This window comes from Malus sylvestris, chromosome 8 (genome assembly GCF_916048215.2).
Source record: "Malus sylvestris chromosome 8, drMalSylv7.2, whole genome shotgun sequence".
NCBI lineage: Eukaryota > Viridiplantae > Streptophyta > Magnoliopsida > Rosales > Rosaceae > Malus > Malus sylvestris.
In genome coordinates, this window is record NC_062267.1 from 25,191,185 (window position 1) to 25,219,143 (window position 27,959).

Consider the following 27,959-nt stretch of genomic DNA (forward strand, 5'->3'; position numbering starts at 1 on the left):
TAGCCCCATCGATATAATTCCAGGCTGCATTTCTTTATAAATGAGATCAAACGTACGTACATACATACATACATATATTTATATATGAGAGAGAGAGTTCTGGAAGAGAAAACGATCCATTAGTGTAGGGGGAAAAAGATGATAAGGTCAACGAATTTGTACTGAAACTTGCAACATGTTTACATATAGAAAAGTAAACCATCAACTTATACGCGACTTATTATCCGTTTAGTGTTTGTCGAGTTTGTGAATGTGATCAATTAGTCACAACTCACCAGGTTGTGGGATAGGTTGGAGGGTCTGAGATGAATCTCTGGGGATGAATCTAATGAAGAACTTAAATAAGATGTTTATAATGACCAAGCACACGTGGCATCTTGGCCTTCACTCATGTATGTGACACGTGGCTCAAGATGAACTAAAATAAGATGTCAAAGAAACATATAGGGGACGTGCAATTAATAATATTACATGAACTAATGTAAATATAGTAATACACTAGAAATTGAGCCCGTGCGATGTCATGGGTTTTAAAACTATGTTAAATGTGTGAAATATATTAAAATATATTCTCATCCAAATCAAAATTTATTTACATCTTAATGAAGAACCAAAACATTCCACAAACATTGTATTTGGCCCCTCAATATGCAGACGCCATCTCCCATCTTCATTCTGCAAATACAAAGACGTTTCATGACAATCAAATTCTCAAAAAAGTATTCAGCCATGACAAAAGTTTTTACTATTCAGTTCAAGGTTAGAAGTTATTTTCATGAAAGTTCAAATCTCGGTTGAATGGGCCTTATCTTGTTACTTCACTTAGAGCTGTTAATATTAAAAGTGAGCTTAATGGTACACATTCAAGATGAATGGCCACAAGCTGAAACCGTACTAAGAGTCATCCTTCGATATTACGAGCAAGTCAATGACTCTCAAGTAACCAGTGATCTAATCACTGAACTTCAACTGTGTCTCAACAGATTAAATAAATTGCTTATGCGGAGGCAACCCTATTTTCTAACCCTTTACTCTTTTCTTTAGAGCACCTCTATAGGGACTCCCACCACAAACTTTGAGGACTCATTTAGGAGCTTGAAAAGAATATTTGAGTTCCTAAAAAAAAGTCTGCAATTGTAAATCCTTATAGTATCATCCCTAAATTTAGAGACCAAAATATTATTATTCATTTCGTTGGAGTATCGTGCCCATTGATTTTTCAAGAGTTTACAACATAAAATAAATAAATAAATAAAAAAGGGAGCCAAATGAGAAGTTTTCCCATGTGGGCTGGTCCAAAAACGAGGAAAAAACAAAAAAAAACAACAACATTCCAACTCAAAACTAATACAGGTCCACTTTTTCAATCCTCATATTTGAGAATTTCTTTAAAATATTTGGCAAATCCTTATATATTAAGATATTTGAGAACTTCAAATCCGACCCATTAAAAGTCATTTTTATTATTTATTTATTTCTAGAAAAAATGAGAAGCTTAACCTTTGGAGAGAAGTGTTGGAATCTAAAGGTCTTCGCCTAAGCCGATCAAAGACAGAATATATGGAGTGCAAGTTCAGTGCAAATGGAGGCCAAAACGAGTTAGGGGTGAGGATCGGAGATCAAGAAATACCAAAGAGCGACCGTTTTCGTTACCTAGGATCTATCTTGCAAAAGAACGGAGAATTAGATGGAGATCTCAACCATAGAATACAAGCTGGATGGATGAAGTGGAAGAGTGCATCCGGCGTGTTATGTGACCGCCGTATGCCACTGAAGCTCAAAGGAAAATTTTATAGGACGGCAATAAGGCCGGCGATGCTGTATGGCACAGAATGTTGGGCGGTGAAACATCAACACGTACACAAAATGGGTGTAGCGGAGATGAGGATGCTTCGTTGGATGTGTGGGCACACGAGAAAGGATAAGATTAGGAATGAGGATATCCGGGGTAAAGTAGGAGTAGCCGAAATTGAAGGAAAGATGAGAGAAAATCGGTTACGGTGGTTTGGACATGTGCAAAGAAGGCCTACTGACGCTCCGATTAGAAGATGCGACTATGGGACAGAGGTTCAGGGCCGAAGGGGTAGAGGAAGACCTAGGAAAACTTTGGAAGAGACTCTAAGAAAAGACTTAGAGTACTTGGATCTAACGAAGGACATGACACAGGATCGAGCGCAATGGCGTTCTAAGATTCATATAGCCGATCCCACTCAGTGACTTGGATTTTCCAAGTCTCCAACCAAGAAGTTTTCCTCACTCGGAAAATTAAGGGAACACTACCCCAACCTACATGCTCCACTCAGAAAGCTTCAACATACAAGCTTCAACAAAAGAAAATTCAAAGAACTTAGCGAAGAAGGCTTTGGTGTATTTAACACAATACGTTGAAATGAAGGAAAGCTTATTTATTGATATCCCCGATAAGCTACAAATATGTACATATACATGAATCAAAATAAACACACAAGAGGGAGCCTTCACAAAGGTTGCTTAGGAGAAGTCTGAGCAGTCGGTAGAGCCCCAGAAAGAGAAGGCACCGGAGGGGGATCATTTGGAGCCTCAGTACTGGACAGAACCTTAGAAGGAGGAGGCATCAGAGGTTGATCATTTGGAGCTTCATTACGCAGTACAGCCCCAGAAGACGAAGGCAATAAATGCCTTTGGAACAAACCCACAAATCTCTGATGATCAAGTAAAACCTGACCATCAGTTTCCTTCATCTGGTCAAGTTTCCTCTTCATGTTTGTAGCATAGTCATGTGCGAGCCGGTGCAACTGTTTATTCTCATGCTTGAGCCCCCTAATCTCATGTTTGAGACTCATCACTTCAGCCGCCAATGATTCAACTTGGCGGGTTCGAGCAAATAGGCGTTGGGCCATATTAGACACAGAACCTGCACACTGAACACTGAGAGCCAGCGAATCCTTAACAGCTAACTCATCAGACCGTTTGGAAAGTAGTCTGTTATCTTTGGGAGTGAGAAGGTTCCTGGCCACCACCGCAGCGGTCATATCATTCTTCATCACGGAATCCCCAACGGTAAGAGGACCAGTAGGGGAGACGAATGATGGGCGCCATATGTTGTCTGGAGAAGGCGGGGCTGCCTCTTCAACAAGGTTCAAGTCAAAACGACGGTCAGAGGGGCCAGACATTTTCAAAGGTGTTGAAGAGAGAAGAGGTCGGACAAATCAAGATCTCAGAAGTGCAAGAATGAAGCTTCTACTGGTGGAGATTCAAGTGTGCTTTGGAACTTAATGCTTGATTTAGCCCCTATAAAAATCTGCACTCGACGGAGCTTCAGAAATCGAAGAGGCGCTTGCTCAGAAATCGAAGAGGCGTTTGCTTTCTCAAAAGCTGGGCTGCTTAGAGATCACGAGGGTTGATCTCAGAAATCGAACAGGCGTTTGCTTTCTCAAAAGTTGGGCTGCTCAAAGACCACGAAAGCCGATCTCAGAAATCGAAGAGGCGCTCGCTTTCTCAAAAGTTGGGCTCCCAGAGACCACGATGGCCGATCTCAGAAATCGAAAAGGCACCTACTTTTCCAACCTTGTCAGCACCTGTCACACGCACACTCAGCTTTGCGGAAATTATGGGCATTCTGTCGAAGACTTCTGGGGAAGGTAGAAAACACATGAATCTTACTGTTCAATCACCCACTTCCCACACGCAACAATAGCTCATGGGTACCACAGATAACTTTGCCAAAGTTCTCTGCCAAAGTTGAGCACGTGAAGCTTGCAGCTCCCACTACATCTCTTTGACCAAGAAGGGTAAAAGAATAGCAAAGAAACAGCACTAACAAAGTTTAGACCCATAAATTTTGAAGGTCTAGCTACCATATTATTACCCACAAGGGTAAAGGAACAGTACCACTGCTGGATAATTGGAAAGTCCCTGTGTGTCAACCTCTGTGCTTCGCGGCAAGGTAGACTAGCAAACATGCCCAACCTTTACTCACATTCGAGAAAACACTCCCAATAAGATTGCTTGCTCCAAAATCGAAGAGGCACCGTCCTCCGAATCTCGAGAGCTAGACTCCCAACATGACTACTTTCTTAAAAATCGAAGAGAGGGTAAAGGAACAGTACCATTGCTGGATAATTGGAAAGTCCCTGTGTGTCAACCTCTGTGCTTCGTGTCAAGGTGGACTAGCAAACATGCCCAACCTTTACTCACATTCGAGAAAACACTCCCAACAAGATTGCTTGCTCCAAAATCGAAGAGGCACCGCCCTCCGAATCTCGAGAGCCAGACTCCCAACATGATTACTTTCTCAAAAATCGAAGAGACATTGCTCCCCGAATCTTCGAGAGCCAGACCCCCAGCATGATTGCTTTCTCAAAATCGATGAGGCATCGTTCTCCGAATCAATCGAAGAGGCGCTCGCTTTCTCAAAAGCTGGGCTGCTCATAGACCACGAGGGCCGATCTCAGAAATCGAAGAGGCACCTACTTTTCTAGCCTTGTCAGCACCTGTCACACGCACACTCAGCTTTGCAGAAATTATGGGCATTCTGTCGAAGACTTCTGGTGAAGTAGAAAGCACATGAATCTTACTGTTCAATCACCCACTTCCCACACGCAATAATAGCTCATGGGTACCACATATAACTTTGCTAAAGTTCTCTGCCAAAGTTGAGCACGTGAAGCTTGCAGCTCCCACTACATCGCTCTGACCAAGAAAGGTAAAAGAATAGCAAAGAAACAGCACTAACAAAGTTTAGACACATAAATTTTGAAGGTCTAGCTACCATATTATTACCCACAAGGGTAAAGGAACAGTACCACTGCTGGATAATTGGAAAGTCCATGTGTGTCAACCTCTGTGCTTCGTGGCAAGGTAGACTAGCAAACATGCCCAACCTTTACTCACATTCGAGAAAACACTCCCAACAAGATTGCTTGCTCCAAAATCGTAGAGGCACCGTCCTCCGAATCTTGAGAGCCAGACTCCCAACATGACTACTTTCTCAAAATCGAAGAGAGGGTAAAGGAACAGTACCATTGCTGGATAATTGGAAAGTCCCTGTGTGTCAACCTTTGTGCTTCGTGGCAAGGTAGACTAGCAAACATGCCCAACCTTTACTCACATTCGAGAAAACACTCCCAACAAGATTGCTTGCTCCAAAATCGAAGAGGCACCGCCCTCCGAATCTCGAGAGCCAGACTCCCAACATGATTACTTCCTCAAAAATCGAAGAGACACTGCTCTCCGAATCTCGAGAGCCAGACCCCCAGCATGATTGCTTTCTCAAAAATCGAAGAGGCATCGTTCTCCGAATCTCGAGAGCCAGATACCACAGACCACTTTTTCAAAAGTGCTCTGACAGAGTTAAAACATGTGAAACTGGCAGCTCCCACTACCGTGCTATGACCAAACAGGGTAAAGGAATAGCATTACTACTTGTTGTTAGGAAGACTCCTATATATGTCGACCCTCATCCCCAACGGACAGGCAGACCTGCAAAAATGCTCAACCCTTCATCATATCTGAGAGGGCACTCCCAACGAAGTCTTTCGAAATATTCAGCTTTCTTTCCCCCCGATAATACCTCTACAAACAAGCTATACTAGAGCAAGAATATCTCATATCATCAGGGTTAAAAGCAAGAGTATCCCATATCATGCTTTTTCCCTATCTTTTCCTTTGGCCTTGTTTTTACCTGCAAGACAAGGAGAAAGAGAGCAATCAGTCAGCACTTGGAATCAAGCTTCCAGCCAGGAACTGACTGCCTGGAACCCCTTACCTGATTACTTACCTGGCATTGCTCTCGAGTACTCATCTTCAACATCTTATGTTTCCAGGGAAGATTCCGCATCTGCTTGAGGAACAGATAGGGCAAGTGCGAAGGATACAAGGAAGCATGTGGAGACAAGCGTAACAGCACACGTGCCGATACATCCATTACTCTGTCAAAAGCAAAAGTATCCCATATCAGCAGGGTGGAACGTACTCTAGATTTGATGGACTTGTTTTGACCCTCAAATTCTTCAGTCGGCCTTATACTCTGGAGGAAACCAGAAAACCCTCCAGCTCAGTTCAAGAATAAGCCTGTGGAAAGTTACTTCTTCAAAAGCAAAAGTATCTCATATCATCTCTTCTCATTTTTCTTCTCTTTATCCTTCATGCTGCTGCAAGATGGGGAGAAGGTGAACAATCAGTCGGAGCTCTGATTGCTTACCTTGTCTGTCACCTCTTTCAGCAGACCCCTTAGCTCGGCGACTTGGGGGACTCCTACTACATGGTTTGTATCGCGCTTGACCAAGCCTGAAACTACAAGTAAGCTTCAAGTGAAATTGATACATTACCTTGTGCATCTCCACCAGTTAAAGATACCACCCCTGGATGGAGGAAGAGTACTTCCAGAGAAGATGCCACATCTACCTATGAGACAGATAAGGCAAGTCAAGACAACACCACACTCCGATACTTAGAAGTTTCGTGATTACGAGATCATTCTCCCACAATATTTCCTAATGTCATTTGTACTAAATCATTCACTTGTACTCACTAAAGGAGAGCTTGAACCTATGTACTTGTGTAAACCCTTCACAATTAATGAGAACTCTTCTATTCCGTGGACGTAGCCAATCTGGGTGAACCACGTACATTTTGTGTTTGCTTTCCTATCTCTATCCATTTATATACTTATCCACACTAATGACCGGAGCAATCTAGCGAAGATCACAAAAAGCGACCGTTTTCGCTACCTAGGATCTATCTTGCAAGAGAACGGAGAATTAGATGGAGATCTCAACCATAGAATACGAGCTGGATGGATTAAGTGTAAGAGTGCATCCAGCGTGTTGTGTGACCGTCGTAGGCCACTGAAGCTCAAGGGAAAATTTTATAGGATGGCAATAAGGCCAGCGATGTTGTATGGCACAGAATGTTGGGCGGTGAAGCATCAACACGTACACAAAATGGGTGTAGCGGAGATGAGGATGCTTCGTGGGATGTGTGGGCACACGAGAAAGGATAAGATTGGGAATGAGGATATCCGAGGTAAAGTAGGAGTAGCCGAAATTGTAGGAAAGATGAGAGAAAATCGGCTCCGGTGATTTGGACATGTGCAAAGAAGGCCGACTGACGCTCCGGTTCGAAGATGTGACTACGGGACAGAGGTTCAGGGCCGAAGGGGTAGAGGAAGACCTAGGAAAATTTTGGAAGAGACTCTAAGAAAAGACTTAGAGTACTTAGATCTAACGGAGGACATGACACAAAACCGAGCGCAATGGCGTTCTAGGATTCATATAGCCGACCCCACTTAGTGGGAAAAGGCTTTGTTGTTGTTGTTGTTGTTGTTGTTGTATTTATTTCTAGATGCATATTTCCTTTGTTACCCACTTATTTCATTTTTTTTAAATAGAAACTCTAAAAAAAATATTAAGTATATATATATATATATATGTGTGTGTGTTTGTTTTATTTATTAATTAGTTTTAATTTAAAATTTCCGTTTTCACATTCTGTGTTTCAACATCAGAAACATTTGTTTCAAAACTTGTGTGTGTGTTACAATTTGTGCTGTGTAAGCTTGGGGTGATAAAAACAGAATATTAATTGAGGAACATTGGATTTTTGCAAGGAGCAAACCGGAATAGCAAGACGGGCCTATTTTCCAACTATAGTGGTCAAGTGCGCACACAAAAAATGTAAAACTGGATCCTGCATCCAGCAGCAAGTCTAGTTTACCATCAACCACAGCAGTTCTAGTGCTATCAAATTGCAAAATTTAATGAAGCTTAAAGCAGTTAGACAAACATGAAAGCACAGTCACAGAAAACAAGCAGTTATGGGGGCTAGAAATGCTTTGCTTAACTTGCAAAGATGCGTCCCAAGTAATTTTTCTAATCACCTTCACCGCAAAAAGCAGTTATTTTGGGAGGGTTTTCAGAGATCGCACGGGCAATTTTGATGAGGCTTCTGTATTGGACCCAACTAATCCACTCATGTCACTCGACTCACTCCTACCCCATAGATATACATCATTTTTAAAGTCCTAGATCCACATTCTAGTATTCTACAATTCGGAGGTCCAATACAGAAGGGTCCACTATGCTAGTCCAGTTTGTTCATAATTTTGTCCGTTGTTTATTGCGGTCAAGCATACTGGGTCCAGGTTTTAATAGCAAGCGTGCTCGCGCGGTGCTGCGGGTTTTGAAATTGTATAAAACATGTAGAAAGTTTTAAATATATATGATTAGCATTACCACTTGTATACATGGGGAAATCTATTTACAACCCTATCGACAATAAGAAGCAAGGAGTAGTGTTGAATTCCCAGAATCTAATGGTTTGATACTTCACTTTGTTCCTTCTTTCTTCTGATATGTTTCTGTTTTCATTTATCTGTTAGAAATTGGAAAAATTGAAGTTAATATGAACAATGACGAGTGGATTTGTTAAGGGATGCTTTTGCTAAAGATTAGAACAATAAAAGGAATAACATAAAGTTAGAAACAAATGCATAAATGGACAGATGGTTGTTTATAGAAAAGTTTCTCTATCTTGACATCCAAGACACAAAGTTTCAAATCTAAAGTATTTAGCATATTTAAACATGAAAGAGCGCTGATTGCATCAACTAATTAGGCTTAGAAAAATGGATTCAAGTAGATAACCGATTAAAATTGAGAACGAACCGGTTTTCAAAGTAGAAAAGTCGTTTTGAAAGAGAAACATTGCAGATCCACACAAGGATTACCAAGTTTTACCTTTACATCAGACGGAATCTGTCATTTCCGAGAGGATTCCTCTTTTTTCTGTTTGCAGATCCATCGGATTTACCATTTCCTTGGCAAACCACACACATGCATCGGCTTCAGGGACCTGCAAAGAGCATACAAGCATCAGACACATAATCGGACACATGCATGAAGGCAAGGTTGATTTCATATGACCTCGGAGGTCATGAAATCAGATGACAGAGCAAGGAAGGATTTTTACCTCGCTGGATTTGCAGCCATTTTCATGGTTGCCGTTCGAATGAAGTAAGGAGAGTGATATTTCTCCAACCTTGGCGTCGACGGTTTCGGATCCGAATTCCAGCCATCTGTAGAACCAAGGAGAAGAGAAACAAAATCACATCTTCGCCAGTGTGGCCGTGCACCAAACAAGAATTTACATACTAACAAAAATTTCAGCAGCAATAAAAACAATAAAATTATTCATTATTCATCATTCATGACCTCAGACATTTTTTCCTCTCAAAGCAACAAATAAGTAAGATTCAACAATCCATTGTTGATTCCATTTTTTTCCTCTCAAGCCATGTATAACCTGTGTGAAAACGGGTCAAACTCCAAGCAATGATCACAACCAAACCCTATGATTTTAACCATCATAGGTCGATAGACTTGGCGAAAACCCAAAACTGCCAAAATCGCTACTGATCTTTGAACAAGACCAAACTCACAAAATTAGGTTCGCTACTGATCTTTGAACAAGACCAAACTCACAAAATTAGGTGCAGTCATGAACACTTGTCCTCTCTACAACATAATTCCAAATCATCCACTGTGCAACACCTGACATCTCACAATGGATGATTTCACCTGAGGGAACCTGACATCTCACAATGGATGATTTCACCTGAGGGAATGATGTTCGAGAGGAGGACAAATTTGTTCAAGTAATTTTGTAAGTTTGGTTTTTTCAAAGATCAGCAGCGTTCTAGTCAATTTTGGGGTTTCGGCAAGTCAATTGACCCTAACATGGTTAAAATTATAGGGTTTGGTACTGATCATTGCATGGAGTATGACCCATTTTCACATAGGTTATCCATGGCTATTGAAACTCAACTGTGGCCATATTATGCTGATCATACAGTTAGGAGAGATGAGCATTCTTGATGCCGATACAATAGTCCTTCTTCCACAGTGTGGAAAGAGGAATATTGTATCAGCATCAAGAATGCTCAAACGAAAAAGAGGGCGAGTTTCATCACCATTGTGCAGTGTTGAAATGGTAAAAGAAGAAAGAAACTTGATGGGTGTGTGAGCTGGGAACAGTAAACGACCTATTTATATAACAAGTCGTTGTTTTCATACAAAAACTTGATGGGTGTGTGAGCTGGGAACAGTAAACGACCTATTTATATAACAAGTCGTTGTTTTCATACAAGTGTCTTTCTTACGTGAGCTACCTAATTTCCATACAAACTCTTTCTTCCCGTGAGCTACCTAAACCCTAATCAACCATGCATAAATCATTCTTTTTACACCATCTTTACATGCTACGTGCTTGTGCAGATTAAGAGTTAAAACCTTCTTCTCGTGGACCAGTGGTTATTATTATTCTTTATATCCACAAGCTTCTTAAACTTCTTGTTCCTCTCTTATATATTTATGGGATTTTTGAACTTTAATCATTCAAGAAGATTAAAATTTAATAAAAATCTGGTGTTAGATTGGATATTGATTTTACTCCCTAATGTGTACTCAATTCAAATTTATATTATATTTTTGTTTTAATGTTTAATAGATATCTTATTTAATGCCATTGCATTAAATTTTAAATTTATTATTATACACATTTTAATTCATTAATTTTATTTAACTTCCTCTAATTAGTGTACATAAACGTTTGTATCATAATATATTTTACTAATTTAGTGTACCGAAATGTCCGTACCTAAATATATTGTAGTAAATTAGTGGCACATAAGAAAATATGCAAAAATATAAGTGTATTGAAAATTCCGTATCTAACTATATGATACTAAACTAGTGTACCAAAATGTTGATACCTAAATATATTAGACTAAACAGTGTACCTAAATGTCAGCACCTAAACATATTATACTAACCCAGTGTACCGAAATGTTCGTACATAAATATATTGTAATGAATTAGTGGCACATAAGAAAATATGCAACAATATAAGTATACCGAAAAATCTCTACGAAAATATTTTCTTATATAAGATACTCACAATAATGAGAATTAAAATTTATAATATTTTCATAAAATTTAATTTATGAACACCATAAAATTATAAATAAAAAAGAGAGACATTGAATACATTTGTTGGCATATAATAGAGTATAGGGACTAAAATCAAATTTTAATCTTGTATAAGACATTTTTCTAAACTTCATCTTATTTAGGGATTAAAATCTAGTTTTCTATCAAATTAATACATTAAAAATTAGGAAGAAAAAGAGAAATAATTAATAAATAAAAATATAATTAATAAATGAGGTTATTAATGTATCAAGGGACTAAAATTAGATTTTGATCGTACTCATGATTTTAATCTAAAAGTCATCTATGTCAAGGATTAAAATGAAGTTTTCTAATTTTTTTATTAGATTTGTACATCTAACATAGTTAAGAAGTAGTTTAAGATGCAGTCATTAGGGAATTTCTGTAACTGAATGTAGTTGTTTTCATGAGGTCGATAAATACAATGAGGTGCTTCTATATCAAGAAGTGATTTTATACGGACACATTGTGTGATGTGTAAAATGTTAAAAAGGAATACTCGATCCCATCCAGCCTTCCGTTTTCTGAGTCTTATTTTTCATTAGTCATATGAAAGATACTGCAATACCTTGGGATCAAAATAGCTAAGAAACTGGACTTGGACATCTTTATTCTATAGAGCGTTTGTAAAAGTAATTTAGACCTTATTAGTTTATATTAATCCTTCACTTCTGTTCATTCATTGTAATTTCTATATGGTTTGTCCACTTTTGTCATCTATAATATCTGCTCGTATTGTAGGTCCTAGCTATTTTCTTTGAATGCATATATATACTTCTCTGTGTTGTATCACAGTGAGATTACTCTTGAAGGAAGAAGTATGACCAAGCTTTGATCAAAATTTACTCAAAGCCATTGTACATCGTTAGGTCCTGAAAAAAATTATTTTTAAATGAACAGTTTCAGGCAAATCGACCCATTGGGTTGTCAATGAATACTCATTGAGATTCATTTAGTTTGATTTCACCTTGTACTATCACCACCACCACCATTCTCACCTCTATAGTATAGTGATATCAAATTAAATGGATCTTAACAGGTACCTATTAACAACCCAATTAGTTGATTTGCCAACTCTAAACGGTACAAGAGAAAGGTTTCCATGTGGGCAGGAAGTCATCCTTGTCAAAAAAAAAAAAGAGTCCAAACTACACTTTACACCCTATATATTTGAGTTGGTTTTCAAAAATGAGCCTCGAGGTTTCAAATTTGTTCACATTACACACCTTGAGGTTTTAGAATTATATTGATTTACACATTTTGTTTATTTGAACATGTAACTCTGTTAAATTGATGAGTTTTTAATTAATGTGGTGTATAGTTTGCATTTTTTTTAAACAATTATTATTAATGGAAGAGAGTTTGAAACTATTATAACAATTTGGGAGAGAGTTTCAATCCTGGAACGGAATATGTTGACACTCAAGACCCTATCCAGTAGGAAAGGGGACTGCATGCAATGTAGCTTGCATATCAAACCTATTAGGAGTTCTATGCTCATCATGCCATCAATTTAATGAATATTCAAATACAAATGCATAAATTACAACAATTTCAAAACTTCATATTGCAATTTGAGAAAATTAAAACCGCATGACACATTTTAAAAAACCACCCCAAACTTAAAAGGATATAAATGTAGTTTAGAGATAACATAGAATTAAGGGAAAGACTGCCGACGGATAACGTTGGCTTAGTCACGGGAAGGCAATGGTTTAGGAGGGAGAGATTCTACGTTCATTTATTTCAAAATTTATATTTGAATCTATGTACAGATTTAGGGAAATTAACCGAGAGCTCTTCAAATTTAGGACCCTGTTTTCTTCAGCTCAACTTACAAAACTATACAACCAGCCCCTTGTGGCAAATAGTATTACATCCCGAGGCCGAAGACCATCAAGGCGTGAGAGATGGCTTCAACCCGCATTGCTCGAAGTTAGTCTGTCTTCTGCTGCACAAATGCACGGTCTCGAAGCGATACCAAGGGATGCATCAATCTTCCTCGTGCGTCCTTGGATGATGAACATGGCACCTGAAATCCTTCTTTCTATAGTGGCCACCCGACTAGAACAAATAATATTGTCTCATTTTACTCCCCTTCTCGACTGGGGTTTCTTAAAGCCGCCTTCAAGGAACCTCTCTGGAGGACAAAATGTTTCCCTCATTAAAATCTTCGTAGGGCGAGGATCCACTCGAAGAATCACTCTCGAATGCAGTGGTCTCCCTTGGCGAGGATGCGAGTGAATCTCTCTGTTGCGAGGATGAACCTTACAAAGACGAGAAAAAGTAGAAGTGATTTCAGTTTCAATGATAAAAATCATCAAAGCAGGCATCCAACATTGCCAGAAAAAGGGAGGTCGGACAGACAAAGACAGTTTCTATAGGATCACCTACTACCTACTTATCGTCTAACTAAATGGCATCCCTAAGAATGAACAGGCCATGCGCTATGTTATTTTCTACGTCCTTGGGGAAGAATAAAAAAGGACAAGTGGACAAAAAGAAGGCGATGAGGTGATTGATCATTTTACGAAAGTGAACAATTTGACAAACCTTTTCTTGAACGGAATTTTTTTGTATGCCGCCTTTGTGAATCTTGTTCTTCTTCTGGGAATAAATATCCCCACATCATTCTGTACATTGCCTCGATCCGTTAAATGAATCTTGAGAAGATAGATCTCTACGTACAGAATTAAAAATAAATGTTGAAACATTGGTTTGCCAAGGCAAGATACACAAACCCAACAAACGGTTGATATAAGGCAAGCTAGATTCCATGCACTGCATACATGTTCTTTTATGATAGTATTACTGGTCAGACACTCTAGGTTATGAAAGGAATTTGGGTGCCCATAACCCGACCTTCTCCCAAAGAACTCTCCTCCGGATCTCTCTCTATCCAACCAAATTTCCCAAAAGAAACATACAACAGCACAATTATACAAAATTCTTGCCCTACTTCTGCCACTGAAAGTCAGAAGGATTACACAAACGGAGAGTTTGTGTGGGTACATTCATCCGTCAAAAGAGAGCTTTTATAAATTGAGTATCTAAAACAATGTGTGGTTGTTATCACATCCGCCCAAATGCTCACTCCACCCTCTCTTAAAAAAAAAATTAAAATACAGTTTTATCCTCTTGCAAAGGAGAAGTTAGAGATTTAAAAGAAAACAAAACTAGGGATTCTGTGAGAGCATCTGTGGCAGTCACCATACAGATCAAACCCAAAATAACCAAAAGCAAATAGATTATTAGTATTTATAGTTATTTGACAATGACAGTGGATGTGAGAGAAAGAGAACCTATTACCTGAAAACGTTCAAGAGAAGAATTTCCGTCCTTAGGAGCTCCTTGCTTTGCATCCACGCGAAACAAAACTTTCCTGTAGCCAAAATCGTATATCTTTAATTTGAGAACAATTATAGAAAACACTAGCTTCTTGTCTTGGTTTGTTGCTTGTTGCAGGGTGGACACATTTGACATGGTTCAATGAAGGTGTCCTTACTACTTGTCGCCACAGCGGTGGATCGTATGTAAGTCAATTTTTGAATCAGTTGATCACACGTTCCTTCATTGCTCGGTAACTTTGGGTATTTGGTTGAAATTGATTATGGAGATGAGCATTACCACGGTAGTTTCAAGGGATTGTTTCTGGAATATCTTATAGAAAACATAGAAACATGAGTGTTATGTCTCGGATTCGATACTCCGAGCTGGTAAGTATGTTTGATTATGGCCACATGTAGGATGAAATTCCTCATAATCTCTTCGGGTTCAAAAGAGATGGATAACCGTGGCTTATCACTAGTTGTTCCTTTAAAAAAAATTGAATGTTATGCAATTAATGATGTCAAATGCTTTCCAAAAACATGGTAGACAACCCAAGTCGTACAGACACCGTTGATGAAATAGAACAAGTACAAGAAGTAGAACTAGGTGTCTTCTGTTAGTGTAATGGGTATCTTACAAATAAATGAAACCGAATCGACTAAGGAGAGTCTAATTTTGGGCAAAAAATATAGAAACTTGAATATTATGCTAATTATTGGCGGTGACATGTGGTGGTGGTGTCAGGGTGACGATTGTTGTGGTGGTGGAAATAATGGCAGTGGTGGTGCAAGGTAGTGTTTGCAATGGTAAGTGGCGGCGATCACCTTGTTGCCCAATGGATAAAATGTGTGTAGCATGATAAAAAATGTTGTTTTTAAAAATTGATGATAGTGTTATAAGAATTGAAAATATTCAATAAAAGCTTAACTCCACTTTTTATTAAATCAGATTTTAAAAGCAATTTACAAACTGCTTTTAAAAGCTGCTGTTTGGAGCCCATAATTTTTAAGATAAGCATGATATTTAAATTTTGTAGAGGTCGCACTTGGTGCGATGGCAAGTGCCTTCGCCCATGAGCGGTAGGTCTCGGGTTCGAGACTTGGGAGCAGCCTCTCCATAAAATGGGGGTAAGGCTAGCCGACATTCACCTCTCCCAGACCTTGCGTAAAGCGGGAGCCTTGTGCACTGGGTACGACCTTTTTATGATATTTAAATTTTGTCAAACACTATTTATTGCTTCAGTTTAAAGTGAAGAAGTTTTTGGTGAAAAAAGTAATACCAAACGGGGCCTTATTCTTCCTTATGGCCTTATGCCTTTATTTATGATAATCAGATGATTGTTGTAACACCCACCCCCATTTTTTAAAATATAATTATGTAATTACCCAAAAATATTATGAATCTATCATTTTGGTCCTATTTTGACTACCCAATCAGGATCTAAATAATTGGATTTCTTTTCTTCCTCAAGCTGCCACATGGCAGTACCCCATCACTTCTCTCATTTCTCTCTCTGTCCCCCTCCCCCCGTAAGCCTCATCTTCTTCTTCTTTTTCTTTATGTATTTCCTTTCTCTCCCTCTCAGATCTCTCATTTCTTTCCCTCTCTTCATCTAGATCGTACGAACGTACACAGAAGCACTCGTGCTCGAGGAAGATCATCGTCATCATCCCTTCGTCCTTCTCTCTCCCTCTTTCCCGTGCTGCGAGGACGAACCCAGAAACTCGGAAAGGAACTCCAGCGAGTTTTTCTGTTTCCCCGATTAGGTAAGCCTCAAATCCTTTCTTTTTTGTTCTAGAATCATGCGGGAATGAGTTTTAATTGAGTTTATTGCTTGATTTTGGAGGTTTTAGGATGAAATCGAACTCGGGTGTAGACATACCCATCTCCGGCGAACTCGGGAGTGTCAAGGGACTATCCGGCCATCTCCGGCCATTCTACGGCGAAAGGAAGATATAAAAACACTCCCCTCGTCTTGTACTTCGTTTTGGTACCTAGATCGGAGTCTAAGGTTGTGGTTTGTGGTCGGCCAGAGTTGTAGAAGCTCCGGCGTTCTCCTCCGGTGCGCCAGGCCTTTCAGGCCGGTTCTAAGGCACTTGGGCCTTAGGCCCGTAGTGAGCCAAGCCCAAAACCCTAACCCAATTTCTTTTAACTGTTTTAAGACCCAAAGGCCTTCGGGCCGTTTCCTTAGGGCCCTTGGCCCGTTGACTAAACCCTAAACCCTTTATGATGAGGCCCTTGGGCCGTGTAGGTCTGGGCCTGAGCCTAGAGAGCTCCTAACCCTTTTCCCTTTTTAATCAGCCCACCTATTAACCCTTTAGACCCAAAACCCTTCAGGCCATTTCGGCCCAACCCAATCCATGCCCAGTCTGACCCTTTGACCAGTTGACTCTGACTGTTAACTCGGTCAACGGTCAGCGTTGACTTTGACCGGTCAACGGTCATGTTGACTTTTTGAGTTGACTTTCATGCGAAAAGTGGCATGATTTAATGATTACGTTTTATGAAACGCTTTGAGATAACATGCTTACTGAGGCTAGTTTGAATTATTACTATTTTTCCTATAACCCATGTTCTTATAGAATATCCGATGGATGACGATATGATATTTAGAACATATTTCGAACACCTCTTTATAGTATAGATGATGGATGACTTTATACTATGAAGTTGCTTTTCAATATTTATATGTTCAATGGTTTTGTACTTACCTAGTGGTCATTTCCGCTACGGGATGTATGGATAGATTCCGGTCTGTCCCGGGCAACGGTTTGGTGTTGGCATAGGCCTGGAGTGTGTTTCCTCTAGCTATTTAGCATAGGGACGGGGAGCCGGCATGGGGCCTGGGGTTATTGGACAATTCACTAGTGATTGTTATATATATGAGTTATGATTTGAGACATTGCATGACATGCAAGGTTTCGGAAAACCTATTTTGATCATGATATATGTGTTTTCATAAAACCTGGGGGTTAGTACGTTGATGACTGTTTTACTATATATATATATATATATATATATATATATATATATCAACTTGGTCCACTCATGTTTGTTTTGCGCCCCTTCAGGACTTAGAATCGAGGCATACAATCCCGGCATCCAGACACTTCCGCATCGGCATCTTCGAGTCCTCTTGGTGTAGGACCCATTCTTTTATTCATTCAATTTTATATTATTTCTTTAGGTGTTCTAGTTAGTTGTATGCTCTGAACACGTTCCTAAAATGCATATTCATTAGTCTTTTATATTTATAAGTCTTATTTACTCCTTATTCTCAGCATTTGCATTCAATAAATGGCTTTCGTCACCCTTGGGTGTCGGCCAGCACGTGCCTATCCTGGTATTTGGGGAATATCGGGATCGGGGCGTGTCAGATTGGTATTAGAGCGTGGCTTTGTTCAGAGCATACTTAGGATCTTCTCTTACTCTAGTAGTGTGTCGGTTTTAACGTCATTTGGATGTCAAGACTTTCAAAGTTGATGCCATTCGGCGCAATTGTGCAAACCTTTCTCTGTTTGAATTGTCACATTCTGGTTGAAATACAAGAAATTCGTGTCGGGATTGTGCCTCATCGATGACGTGTTTGATTTGTTGGACGATTTTTAACATCGGATCGATACTCTACGACATGCATTCACTAGGAATGTTGTGCATAGTCGATGTTAATTAGAAGCGACGTGATTTAGAAATCTCGGTTTGAGGAATTCTAGTCAAGATCAGCTGTAGATCCGAAATGGCGATGCCACTCTGTAACATGCGTTCCCTAGGAATTACGGGCGGAGTCGGCTCTACATCGAAATCTTGGGAAATGGAAAAATCTTGGTGGTACGAGTTGGTTAAGACCAACTGGAGATCTGAAATGATGATATCACTCTGTGATATGCGTTCCCTAAATTTTAATGGACTTGTTTTGACTCAAATTCTTGAGTGTTCTTTCAACCTTCTTGACATGGTTTTTCGCTTAATCAGTGAAGAATTCACGATCGATCATTTCGGTGAAAATGTGCACCCAGTTCGTGTCGATTCGGACAGGAACGATAGGAGCATAACCTTTTCACAAGCTTACCAGACTTACCAGAAAGAGTTCCTCGTGGGTGTGAAGTTTGAGTAGTCTTTTGGTAAAATACCGGTGAAGATTGTGGTGCAGATGATTAGCAGATTGCATCACTATCTTCACGTTGAATTGAATGGTCACCACTCATTATCTTGCTACAATTCATAACCATCATATCTTACTCTGGTAGATCTTTTCGATGATGCGATGTGTTCGCCTCAACGCAGCTTTCCACTACTTCACACCAGGATCCTTCAATTCGCGAGCACGTGGGCGTGAGGGTTAAGTGGTCTTTTAGTAAGAGTTGGATGAAGGTTTTAGTACAGAAGATCAGCAGATTGTATCACCATCTTACTAGAATTCATAGGCATCACATCAGTTATTTTCCAACGATATGTGTTCGTCTCAACGCATATTTCCACTGCTTCACTTATGAACCTTATTGTTGTGAGTACGTGGTTGTCGAAACACTTCTAGCAAATCTGTTTGGTGCATTATGGGATAGCACTACAGCACGGTCGATGCGAGAATTGGATAATCTTTACACTTTTCTCGAAAGGTGTGTGCTCTCTTTGGTTGTTAGGATGATCATTTGCGAGTTCTTCTTTCCATCAACTTTTAGTTTTTAAGTGCAGCTCAAATTTTCAACCTATATGTTAGTACATATCTATTTTTGACGCTATAGTATTTTGCGTACTTATTTTTTACCTTACGTCAATATATGTTTTCGATTTTATATTTTTATAAAGTATGTTTTCTATTTTTACACTGATGGGGAAGAAAGTAAGAGCTTGGAGACATGATAGAGGATTTTGCAACCCGCTCGCGACGGTGTGGCATATTCTCTTTGATGCACCCACTCTGACTTGATTTCTCATTATACATATATTCTTCTTCCTATTTTCGAGTATTTCAGTTTAGTAAGTGATTTTAAATTTCGGGGACGAAATTCTTATAAGGGGGTAGATTGTAACATCCACCCCCATTTTAAAAAATATAATTATGTAATTACCCCAAAATATTATGAATCTATCATTTTGGTCCTATTTTGACTACCCAATTAGGATCCAAATAATTGGATTTCTTTTCTTCCTTAAGCTGCCACGTGGCAGTACCCTATCACTTCTCTCATTTCTCTATCTGTACCCCCCCCCCGTGAACCCTATCTTCTTCTTATTCTTTCTGTATTTCCTTTCTCTCATTCTCGAATCTCTCATTTCTTTCCCTCTCTTCATCTAGATCGCACGCACGTACGCAGAAGCACTCGTGCTCGAGGAAGATCATCGTCATCATCTCTTCGTCATTCTCTCTCCCTTTTTCCCGTGCTGCGAGGACAAACCCAGAAACTCGAAAAGGAACTCTGGCGAGTTTTTCTATTTCCCCGATTAGGTAAGCCTCAAATCCTTTCTTTTTTGTTCTAGAATCTTGCGGGAATGAGTTTTAATTGAGTTTATTGCGTGATTTTGGAGGTTTTAGGACGAAATCGAAATCGGGTGTTGACACACCCATCTCCGGCGAGCTCAAGAGTGTCAAGGGACTATCCGGCCATCTACGGCCGTTCTACGGCAAAAGGAAGATATAAAAACACTCCCCCCATCTTGTACTTCGTTTTGGTACCTAGATCGGAGTCTAGGGTTGTGGTTTGTGGTCGGCCGAAGCTGTAGAAGCTCCGGCGTTCTCCTCCGGTGCGCCAGGCCTTTCAGGCAGGTTCCAAGGCACTCGGGCCTTAGGCCTGTAATGAGCCAAGCCCAAAACCCTAACCCAGTCTCTTTTAATTGTTTTAATTAAATTGTTTTAAAACCCAAAGGCCTTCAGGCTGTTTCCTTAGGGCCCTTGGCCCATTGACTAAACCTTAAACCCTTTATGATGAGGCCCTTGGGCTGTGTAGGTCTGGGCCTGAGCCCAGAGAGCTCCTAACCCTTTTCCCTTTTTAATCAGCCCACATATTAACCCTTTAGACCCAAAACCCTTAAGGCCCTTTCGGCCCAACCCAATCCAAGCCCAGTCTGACCCTTTGACCAGTTGACTTTAACTGTTGACTCGGTCAACGGTCAGCGTTGACTTTGACCGGTCAACGGTCAACGTTGACTTTTTGAGTTGACTTTTCGGGGTTTCGTCCGGGACCTCTCCTAGGCTAATTTCGACGTCCTGGACCCGTTTTTTGAAGTTTGTTTTCCCAAATTCAATCGTTTGACTAAAGGTACCCCTTTATGTGAATATGTGCAATTATTAACGGTGATTCCGTTATTCCTTCTTGGTACAGCTTTGCACCATCGATGTACGGTGAGTGGACCCCTTCTAAAATGCATGTTTTAATAGTAGAAATGCATACATGAAAGGCATGATTTAATGATTACGTTTTATGAAACGCTTTGAGATAACATGCTTATTGAGGCTAGTTTGAATTATTACTATTTTTCCTATAACCCATGTTCTTATAGAATATCCGATGGATGACGATATGATATTTAGAACATGTTTCGAACACCTCTTTATAGTATAGATGATGGATGACTTTATACTATGAAGTTGCTTTTCAATATATATATATATATGTTCAATGGTTTTGTACTTACCTAGTGGTCATTTCCGCTACGAGACTTAGGGATAGATTCTGGTCCGTCCCGGGCAACAGTTTGGTGTTGGCATAGGGCCTGGATTGTGTTTCCTCTGGCTAATTAGCACAGGGACGAGGAGCCAGCATGGGGTCTGAAATGTATTTTCCTCTGACTGTCTGCTCAGAGACGGGGAGCCAGCATGGGGCCTGGGGGTTATCAGACAATTCACTAGTGATTATTATATATATGAGTTATGATTTGAGACATTGCATGACATGCTAGGTTTCGGAAAACCTATTTTGATCATGATATATGTGTTTTCATAAAACCTGAGGGTTAGTACGTTGATAACTGTTTTACTATATATATATATATATATATATCAACTTGGTCAACTCATGTTTGTTTTGCGCCCCCTTCAGGACTTAGAATCGAGGCATACAATCCCGGCATCCAGACACTTCCGCATCGGCATCTTCGAGTCCTCTTGGTGTAGGACCCATTCTTTTATTCATTCAATTTTATATTATTTCTTTAGGTGTTCTAGTTAGTTGTATGCTCTGAACACGTTCCTGAAATGCATATTCATTAGTCTTTTATATTTATAAGTCTTATTTACTCCTCATTCTCAGCATTTGCATTCAATAAATGGCTTTCATCACCCTTGGGTGTCGGCCAGCACGTGCCTATCCTGGTATTTGGGGAATATCGGGATCGGGGCGTGTTAATTGTCGTACAAGTAAAGTCATAAAGAGATTTGATCTCCCAAATGTTATTAGATTCAATTTCCAAATTACACAATTACATTCTTAAACAACAATATTTTCTATTTTCTATTTTTTTAAATAAAAATTGACTATTATTAGGGAAGGAGAAAGTTCGAAACTATTAAAAATACGGTCTAGCACACAAACTGTCATAATACAATTAAGTGAATTTTTTTCTTCAAATTTCCAACGAATTGTATTGTTATACTTAATGTACCAAACCTTGTTTTCGACGCACTAAAAATTTTCCCCATAAAGGGGACCCTCATAAGAGCATTGGAATATTCGTGATGCCAAATCCATTTTGCTTCATTTCTCTCTCTGGTTTGCTTCTCTTATCTATTTCTTTGAAATTCAATGCTAATATACCATGAATTGATTGTAATTTAGTTTTTGTTGGAACCCTTTCGAGCATTATTGATCACAAATATATTTCATACATTTATACCATCTATTTCTAAAGTCTTTGTGATGTTTTTGTGTTAAAATTGTGGCATTTTACCTTACCTTGTGTTATTGTGGAGTTAAATGTGTTTTAGGATCAATTTCAATTAAAATGAAGAAAAGTGAAGACACTGACAAAGAATAACAAAGAGGATGGCAGGAAACAAAATGGAAAAACAGCATGGAAGAATTCTGGCAGAGTGGAGAGAGCATTGAGGCAGTGCGGAAAGGAAGCAGAAAAAAAAAATAAAAAAAAAAGAATAAGTGACGCAGCAATGGGAAAGGGGACGGACTGGGTGAGAAGAAAAACAGAAAAAGAAACAAATAAAAAAAAGACAGACTGGCAGACAAAGAGGTGTGGAAAGAAAAGAAAAAAAAATAAACAAATAAAAAGATGAGGAAAGAGAGCAACACGGCATAAAGAAGAGCACAGCAGAAAATAGAAAATAATAAAAGAAGAGAATAGTGGGATGATGGTTGGACAGAAGGAATAAAAAAAAAGAGGAGAGAAGGCGGGGCATAAAATAAAAGGGAGGAGGATTGTCTGCCCTCCAAGTTCCCGTGCCCTCCCATGCTCTCCTGATTGTGTGGTCACGGTTAAACCACGTTAATATTTTATATTATTATTCATTTTTGTTTTATTATCTCTATAAAAAAATAATATAAAATATTAACGTGGCTTAATCGTGACCACACAAAACAGGAGGGCATGGAAGGGCACCGAAACTTGGAGGGCAGACAATCCTCCTCCAAATAAAAGAGAGGAGGGAGAGCAGGAGAAGGGAAAAGCACGAAAAAAGAAAAAAAAAACGAAGTCAGGCGCAGAGAAGGCAGACTGACAGAGCACAGAAGCAGAGGGACAACAGCAGAGCAGAGGAAGAACCGAATACGGGTGTTTTCTTTCTTTGTTAATTTGTTTTATGGATAATTTCTTATGTATGAACATAATTATGTGTAACTAATTTATTATGCTAGAGTGAGGTCATGAGCCGCAACATGAATACGTAGTTTTATTTTTCAATTGCTTAAGTGTTGTTACATGCTTGCTTTGATATTTTCAATCACTGAATGAAACTATCTATGTACCTTGATGCTTGATCACCATTAGGATGCTTAGAAAAGTTATCGGATGTAATTTTGAACGAATGTCACGTTAAAATTGGTTGTGCTTCTTATGATTGAGGATTGTACTCTCCTAAGGTAAATATCATGCTCTTAGGGATTATATGATTTAACAAAAGTATTTTCACCAAGATTAATGAACTACTCATGTTTATATTTAATCCAAATGTCATGGATAAGTTGCATGTAGTGGTATGCGTTTTAGCTTGAATGTCACAAGTAAAACATACACAAGGAAAATCCAACCTTCAAAGCATGTGTGTTTTCAATTATTTAAGCAATTGGAATAGCTACGTAGAAGTGTTGTTGGTAAAGGTTGAACTCTAGCATATTGTCAATCTATTTTTCTTCAGTCATTTATTTTATCTTGAATTTCCTTATTTACTTGTTTTGTTTAAGTTGAATCATTATTCTTATAAATCAATTCCCATTTTAGATATTTGTTTAAGTCACATCCAGTAATATTTAGTTTCGTCAAATTAGTGTAATTCTTATATTTAAATAAGTTAAATACACAAAAACTCGTAAATTGTTTATATCAGTCCCTGAGGAGATCGACCTTGCTTGAGCCATTCTATACTACAAACACTTGTTCTCTTGCAAGAATTTTCTATGGTTTAACCCTTTGTTTTACAAGTGGTAAAATCGCTATCAAGAAATTGGCGACGTTGCCGGGGACTGTGCCAACAGTTCCCGAGCTTTTGTGTTTATTTTTCTTATGCTTATGTTTATGTCTTATTTTTATTAATCATTAAAAAATAAAAAAATAAAAAAAAAGTTGAAAGAATCCTCTTTGATTAAGCCCATTAATGGTGAATTTAACTTTGGTACCATAACAATGTTGTATATTTGCGTTAGAAATCTATTTATGTATCCCTTTCACAAATTTCTGTTATAAATCACGTATTATTAAATTAATTAAAAAAAACAGCAATTAATTTAGTTGAGTTTTGATCTTTGATTAAGTGTAGTGGATGTGTGGTGTGAGATTTTTTGTCTTCGTTTAATTAACTAGTGGTTGCCAATTTGCATAAATTGTGTTTTTAATTCATCTAGGTTTACTTACTTTCTTTTTCTTTTTGTTGTTTAGTTAATTTCTGTTAAGTTTTATTTTATTTTACTTTTATTTTTATTGTGACTTAATATTTCTGTTGTTTGTTCAGGTGTAGTATATGGTAATTGGAACAAGGTCCAAGAATCAAGTGCTTATTCCTTACGACCCTGAACCAGAGAGAAGTGCAAGGAAGTTAGCTCGAGAAAAATATTTAGCACAAAATTCCAACCTTGGTGATACTTTTCTTAAGGATTTGTTCCGTGATTCTGAGAGCAGCACATCTATTTTCCAACCTTTGACACCAGTTGCACACATGGCCCTAACCTTACCTGCAGCAGGTCAACCTTTACGGAATTCATTGGCGGCGAGAATCAATGCAGTGCCGAGGTGCATTATATATCCAGATGTGGAAGATGGGACATCCTTTGAAATCAAACCTCACATCCTCAACATATTGCCATCCTTTCATGGGTTGCCAAACAGTGATCCCAACATGCATTTGGTTGATTTTATTGAGGCATGTGACAACACCATAATCAGAGGTTTCTCTTCTGAAGCTATCAAGTTACGTTTGTTCCCATTCTCTTTGAAGGACAAAACCAAGGCATGGCTGCATTCTCTACCTGCCAATAGCATTACAACATGGACAGAATTGCAAGAAAGATTTCTCAATAAGTTTTTTCCTTCTTCCAAGACGCTTGCACTCAAGAAAGAGATATTGGCTTTCGCTCAAAAGCCAAATGAGTCTTTCCATGAAGCTTGGGAATGGTATAATGAGATGTACACAAAATATCCTCATGCTAGGTTTGATTCTAACCTTCAAATGAACATATTTTATGATGGTCTCAATGCCACCACCAAGAGTCACGTGAATGCATCTGCTGGAGGATCACTAATGTCAAAATCAGCAAGGGAAGCATTTGAGTTATTTGATATGATGGCTTCTGAATCCCAACAATGGACAGAAGAACAAAGACAAAAGAGGGGAGTTTTTGAGATTTCTCAGAGTTCTCCTAATGTTTATGCTCAAATTGCTAAAATGGAAAAGAATTTTAATGCTAAGTTTGCTGCCTTAATACAGGTCTCTTCCATGCCTAATGCCCAAGAAGCGTGCATCATTTGTAGTGAGACAACTCATGACATCACTCAATGCCCCAACAAGGATAGCTACCCTGAGCTTGTGCAAGAGCATGTGAATATGGTGAATAATTTCATTAGACCTAGAAGTGACCCTTATTCCAATACATATAATCCTGGGTGGAAGAACCATCCCAATCTCAGTTGGGGTGGCAACCAACAGCCACGTCAATACCAACAGTCTTACCAATCAACTAGTGAGACTAAGAAACCATCTCTTGAAGACCAAATGTCACAACTAGCTCAACATATGTCTGCTCTCTCTAATAGCACCAACAGTTTTGTCCAATCCACACAAACTAGCATTCAGAATCTCACGGCATCAGTGGGGAATTTGGAAATTCAAGTTGGACAACTTGCTGCCATGTTCAATGAAAGAGAGAAAGGAAAGTTCCCGAGCCAATCTGAGCAAAATCCAAGAGGGATGGAGCATTGCAAAGTAATACGAACATTGAAAAGTGGCAAGAGCTATGACAACAGAGAAGTGGTGCACCATGAAGCCGAAGTGGAAGAAGAAGAGTTTACTGAAAGTGCACCATTAGCTGCAAAGTCTCGGTCAGAGGCTATTTCTGAAGCAGGTATTCCAGATCCTAGTGCAAGTGACAAAGTGCAATCTCGACCCAACTTTGATGCAAACAAGGAAAAAGGCCTAGGTAGTTTATTTGCACCTTCTGACAAGCCACCATACAAGCCACCTTTGCCATTTCCACAAAGGCAGCAACAACGTTCCAAGGATCAACAATGCATTGAATTCATGAAGACGTTGGCTAAGGTTCAAATTAATTTGCCTCTATTAGATGTTATTAAACAAATCCCATCATATGCCAAATTTCTGAAGGAGCTATGTTCTAAAAAGAAAAAGTTCTTGGAATACGAGAAGGTGATTTTATCTGAGCAATGCAGTGCTGTCCTCTTACATAAGCTACCACCCAAGAAGAAAGATCCGGGGAGTTTCACTATCTCTTGTACTATTGGTAGTCTTGATTTTCATAAAGTATTGATTGATTTAGGAGCAAGTGTTAACCTTATGCCTTATTCTGTTTTTCAAAAATTAGGTGAAGGATGGTAAATTGTAAATTGTTAATTAGGATTTATTGTAAATTGTTAACCTTACCCCCATCTATTGGGAGTTTGATTTATTGTAAATTGTAGTGATAAATGTTTGGATGGTAGAGTTATATCTAATACAATTATTTAATCTTGCATTACTCTCTCTCCCGTCCTTATGTTGTTCTTTTAATTTCAATGATCCATCATTAGTTGGTTGTTAATTAGGATTTGTTTTATAGAATTTGGACTTTGAACAATAAAATCTCCATTCAGTTTCTTCTGTATCGTGCAATCGGCCTATCATATTGGTTGACGAGTTTGCGCTGTTTGTTTATGTTCGTTTCTTTTTTCCTGGATTAGAAACGTCAGTATATATAGAGGTCGCATTTGGTGCGATGGCAAGTGCCTTCGCCCATGAGCGGTAGGTCTCGGGTTCGAGACTTGGGAGCAGCCTCTCCATAAATGGGGGTAAGGCTAGCTGACATTCACCTCTCCCAGACCCTGCGTAAAGCGGGAGCCTTGTGCACTGGGTACGACCTTTAGAAACGACCTTTAGGTGAAGGAGAACTCAAGCCCACATCTGTGAGTCTTCAATTGGCAGATAGGTCCGTGACATATCCTTTGGGTATTCTGGAAGATGTGATTATTAAAGTGGATAAATTCTATCTCCCAGCTGATTTCATTGTACTTGATATGGAGGAAGACAAGGAAGTGCCTCTCATTTTAGGCCGACCGTTCATGGCCACCGCCCGGACACTTATTGATGTGGAAGCAGGTACTTTAACCTTAAGAGTGCAAGGAGAGTCAGTTGTATTCAAACTCTTTGAAGCTGTCAAGCGTCCTTTCGAACCTGAAGATTGTTTTCGTGTTGATGTTTTGGATGGGATTGTGCATGCAAACTTTGCCTCACGATCATCTAATGATGAGCTGTTAACTTGCCTCACCAACCATGATGCTACTTTATCTATGGAAGAAAATGTGGTGGACGTCATCGCTGCATTGGATAGTGCACCAATTCATAATCCAAAGTGGCGACATGTTTATGAAAGCCTTGGAGTGCCTAAGCAGCCTCTTCTTCCTTCAAGTGAGCAAGCTCCGAAGTTAGAGCTCAAGCTACTGCCGAGCCACCTCAAGTATGCTCATCTCAGGGTGAATGCGACCTTGCCTATTATTATTGCTGCTGATCTTAATGACACGAAGGAAGACAAATTACTAAGAATTCTTCGTAAGTATCAAAATGCTCTGGGGTGGACACTTGCTGACATAAAAGGCATTAGTCCAGCTTTGTGCATGCATAGGATTTTTATAGAGGCTGGGACTAAGCCAACTGTTGAAGCTCAAAGACGTCTAAATCCGATCATGAAGGAAATTGTAAGAGTTGAGGTGATGAAGTTACTTGATGCAGGTATCATTTATCCAATCTTGGATAGCAAATGGGTGAGCCCAACTTAG

At 39.1% G+C, this 27,959-nt stretch overlaps 2 protein-coding genes, 2 long non-coding RNA genes and 1 pseudogene across 4 annotated transcripts; 1 reads left to right on the top strand and 4 right to left on the bottom strand.

Moving 5' to 3' along the window:
• Nucleotides 1-2,364: 2,364 nt before the first annotated feature.
• On the bottom strand, nucleotides 2,365-3,152 carry LOC126632273 (uncharacterized). The gene has a single exon (XM_050302625.1). The coding sequence runs from the start codon at nucleotides 3,150-3,152 to the stop codon at nucleotides 2,478-2,480; it is 675 nt and encodes a 224-aa protein (XP_050158582.1). The 3' UTR covers nucleotides 2,365-2,477.
• A 5,026-nt stretch (nucleotides 3,153-8,178) lies between these two features.
• Nucleotides 8,179-9,404, bottom strand: LOC126632277 (uncharacterized). The gene is made up of 3 exons (XR_007626647.1): nucleotides 8,950-9,404; nucleotides 8,718-8,832; nucleotides 8,179-8,352 (listed from the first exon to the last, which is right to left on the bottom strand). It is a non-coding gene; the product is annotated as an uncharacterized LOC126632277 (long non-coding RNA).
• Nucleotides 9,405-12,702: 3,298 nt separating this feature from the next.
• Nucleotides 12,703-13,576, bottom strand: LOC126632276 (uncharacterized). The gene is made up of 2 exons (XR_007626646.1): nucleotides 13,542-13,576; nucleotides 12,703-13,255 (listed from the first exon to the last, which is right to left on the bottom strand). It is a non-coding gene; the product is annotated as an uncharacterized LOC126632276 (long non-coding RNA).
• A 10,862-nt stretch (nucleotides 13,577-24,438) lies between these two features.
• On the top strand, nucleotides 24,439-27,959 carry LOC126631473 (uncharacterized). The gene is made up of 2 exons (XM_050301595.1): nucleotides 24,439-26,512; nucleotides 27,064-27,959. Exons 1-2 carry the CDS (start codon nucleotides 24,439-24,441, stop codon nucleotides 27,957-27,959), a joined length of 2,970 nt encoding a protein of 989 aa, XP_050157552.1.
• Nucleotides 25,021-25,128, bottom strand: LOC126633639 (small nucleolar RNA R71; annotated as a pseudogene).

Bases quoted from the DNA above. Each gene is read 5' to 3' on its own strand.
- LOC126632273 (XM_050302625.1), bottom strand. From the start codon at position 3,152: ATGTCTGGCCCCTCTGACCGTCGTTTTGACTTGAACCTTGTTGAAGAG.
- LOC126631473 (XM_050301595.1), top strand. From the start codon at position 24,439: ATGGTAATTGGAACAAGGTCCAAGAATCAAGTGCTTATTCCTTACGAC. The intron at 26,513-27,063 runs GTGAAGGATGGT...AACGACCTTTAG, and splicing joins TTCTGTTTTTCAAAAATTAG to GTGAAGGAGAACTCAAGCCC.